We start from the raw sequence: 2967 nt of genomic DNA, 5'->3' as shown, positions 1-2967 counted from the left end.
TTGCAATTCGGAAACGGGAAATGTTGTTGAACTTCATCTTCAAGACTTATCACTAGGTGGTAACTTAAATCCTTCTCTGCTTGAATTAAAACATTGAAGTTATTTGAACTTAAGTATGAATGCTTTTAACGGTATTCAGATACCTTCTTTCTTGGGCTCCCTCCATAATTTGAGATATCTCGATCTACACGGAGCAACTTTTGGTGGAAAAATTCCTGAGGAACTTGGAAACTTATCCAATCTTCAGTTTCTTGATATTAGTGACACCAACCTGCGAGGTTTTTTTAACGACCTAGATGTTAGTGATCTTCAATGGCTCTCTCATCTTTCTTCTCTCCAACATCTTGACATGAGTTTCCTGAACCTCAGCAGCGTAAGTCATAAGTGGCTACATGTGATTAACATGCTCCCATCTTTAGTCGAGTTACGTCTTGCTTACTGTCATCTAGATTCATCCATAGTACCAACTCTTCCACACATAAACTTTACATCTCTTTCAATTCTCGATCTTAGTGGTAACAAAATGAATTCTTCATTACCTGAATGGTTATATAATCTTACTAGGCTTGAAGAACTTTATCTACGTGGCAATAATTTCTACGGAACAATTTCAAAAGATATTGGTTATCTGACTTCAATCAAGAGCCTTGATTTAAGCTTTAATCATGAGCTTGAAGGGGAGATACCTAGTACATTAGGAAATTTGTGTAAACTGCAGGTATTAGACTTGTCAGACTGCAATCTTCATGGAGATATATCTAGATTTGTAGTAAATTTATCTGGATGTATCACCAGTAGTTTAAAGCACTTGACATTACAATCGAACTACCTTTCTGGCCCTTTGCCTGAGCAATTGGGGAAATTACAGAAACTCGAAGGCCTCGTATTGAGGGATAACTCATTTTCTAGTTCAATTCCCTCGTCGTTAGGAAGATTATCATTATTAAGGTATTTAAACCTTCAAACAAATGAATTGAATGGATCATTGCCGGAAACAATATGGCATCTCTCAAATTTAGAAACATTAGTCGTCTCTGAAAATGAATTGCAGGGCGTTGTAACTGAAGCTAACTTCGCCAATCTAACAAGATTAGAATGGTTAGAAATTCCTTCAGTTGAATTGAAGTTGAGCTCTGCTTGGAGACCTCCTTTTCAACTCGAGCGATTATCATTTAGAAATTGTCACATAGGAACTCGATTTCCCCAATGGTTAAAAACACAAATAAATTTAACATATATCGATCTATCCAACACAAGAATTTCAGGGACAGTTCCTACATGGTTCTGGGACATGTCTTCTCGAATGTACATTTTAAATCTAGCCCAAAATCGACTCACTGGAGAATTGCCAAAGTTCTTCAATTCAAGTTCTGGCTTAGAGATTAACTTGAGTTTCAACCATTTTGACGGCCCACTACCTCATGTATCAGGAGTTTCCATACTAGATCTTTCTCACAACTCCTTATCACGTCCTATTTCCTCATTTCTATGTCATCTAGAGTTAGGCGAAATGAATGCATTAGCAACTCTTGATCTCTCAAACAACGCCCTTTTTGGAGAGATTTCAGAATGTTGGTTTGGGTTTCGCTCATCATCTTTGTTATATCTAAAGTTGGAAAGTAACAAGTTAACAGGAAAAATTCCAAGCTCTATTGGTTCTTTAGTTGGATTAGAATCCTTGCATTTGGGTAATAATTCTCTATCTGGTGAACTACCTCGGTCATTGGGGAACTGTACACATTTAGAAACAATTGATCTAGGTGAGAATAAATTTAGTGGGAGCTTATCAACATGGCTGGGAGCAAACTTTGCACACCTTATAGTTCTTAGGTTGCGTCAAAATAAATTCAATGGTGGTATTCCAGAAGCACTTTGTCACCTCAGCTCACTACAAATACTGGATATTGCTCATAACAACTTATCAGGATCAATTCCAAGATGTTTCAGCAATTTAACTGCCATGACTTTGAAGCAAGAACCCAGGGAATATTCTAGCATCGCCATTGGACCCTTAGACGACGCCGCTTTAGTGGTGACAAAAGGAATACAATATGAGTATAGTAACATTCTTTTACTTGTTACAACCATGTATCTTTCTAGGAACAACTTGTCCGGGGAGATTCCTCAAGATCTAACAAAACTTCACGAGTTAAGATCCTTGAACTTATCTGACAATAATTTTACAGGAAAGATCCCAGATGAAATAGGCGATATGAGATCTTTGGAATCTCTTGATTTCTCAAGCAACAAACTTTCAAGTGTGATTCCTCAAAGCCTGATAGGTTTGCATTTTTTGAGTTACTTGAACTTGTCATATAATAACTTGTCAGGGAAAATTCCTTCTAGTACCCAATTACAAAGCTTTACTAACATGAGTTATGTTGGCAACCCTGAACTTTGTGGTATTCCACTCAAGAACTGCAATGGCGATGAACAAGCTCAACCACCCAGATATGGTGAAGGAAAACAAGATGACGAGGATGATTGGCTTGAGATGAAGTGGTTTTACATTAGTGCAGGATTGGGATTTATAACAGGTTTTTGGGGTTTATGTGGGGTGTTATTATGGAAGCAATCTTGGAGACATGCTTATTTTGGATTCATCACTTCTATGACACAAAAGCTCTTCAACTTTTGTGCATGGTAGTTTGGAAATATGTATTGATGTGGTAAGAATATTTCAAATAACAAACCAATCTCAATTAGAAAGAGATTTGCGTTTCTTAAGGTTGTGATGTTCTTTTTTTCTTCTTTTTGGGTGCGCTCGCTAGTTCCAATCTGATGACTTGTTTGTAACCGTCTCATCTAAAACATACTAGTTGAAATGTTATAAGTTATCATGTTTGTTATCAATCACAAAAGCTATCTCTGAATTTTTTTTTCCTACGTAGTTATGCTCTTAAATTTAGGCAAATGAAGGATGAGTCATATTCTCTACACTGTTCAATCGATCCAAATTAACATTTC

At 36.8% G+C, this 2967-nt stretch overlaps 1 protein-coding gene across 1 annotated transcript; it reads left to right on the top strand.

Moving 5' to 3' along the window:
• Positions 1 to 349: 349 nt before the first annotated feature.
• On the top strand, positions 350 to 2647 carry LOC147558744 (receptor-like protein EIX1). The gene has a single exon (XM_086659102.1). It carries the CDS (start codon positions 350 to 352, stop codon positions 2645 to 2647), a length of 2298 nt encoding a protein of 765 aa, XP_086515228.1.
• Positions 2648 to 2967: the final 320 nt, after the last annotated feature.

The sequence above is a fragment of the Eschscholzia californica genome, unplaced genomic scaffold (genome assembly GCF_041429995.1).
Source record: "Eschscholzia californica isolate CP2 unplaced genomic scaffold, dmEscCali1.0.p SCAF_2, whole genome shotgun sequence".
Classification (NCBI taxonomy): Eukaryota; Viridiplantae; Streptophyta; class Magnoliopsida; order Ranunculales; family Papaveraceae; genus Eschscholzia; species Eschscholzia californica.
Note: the sequence above shows the minus strand (reverse complement) of the source record. Positions and strands in the feature narration are given on the sequence as shown.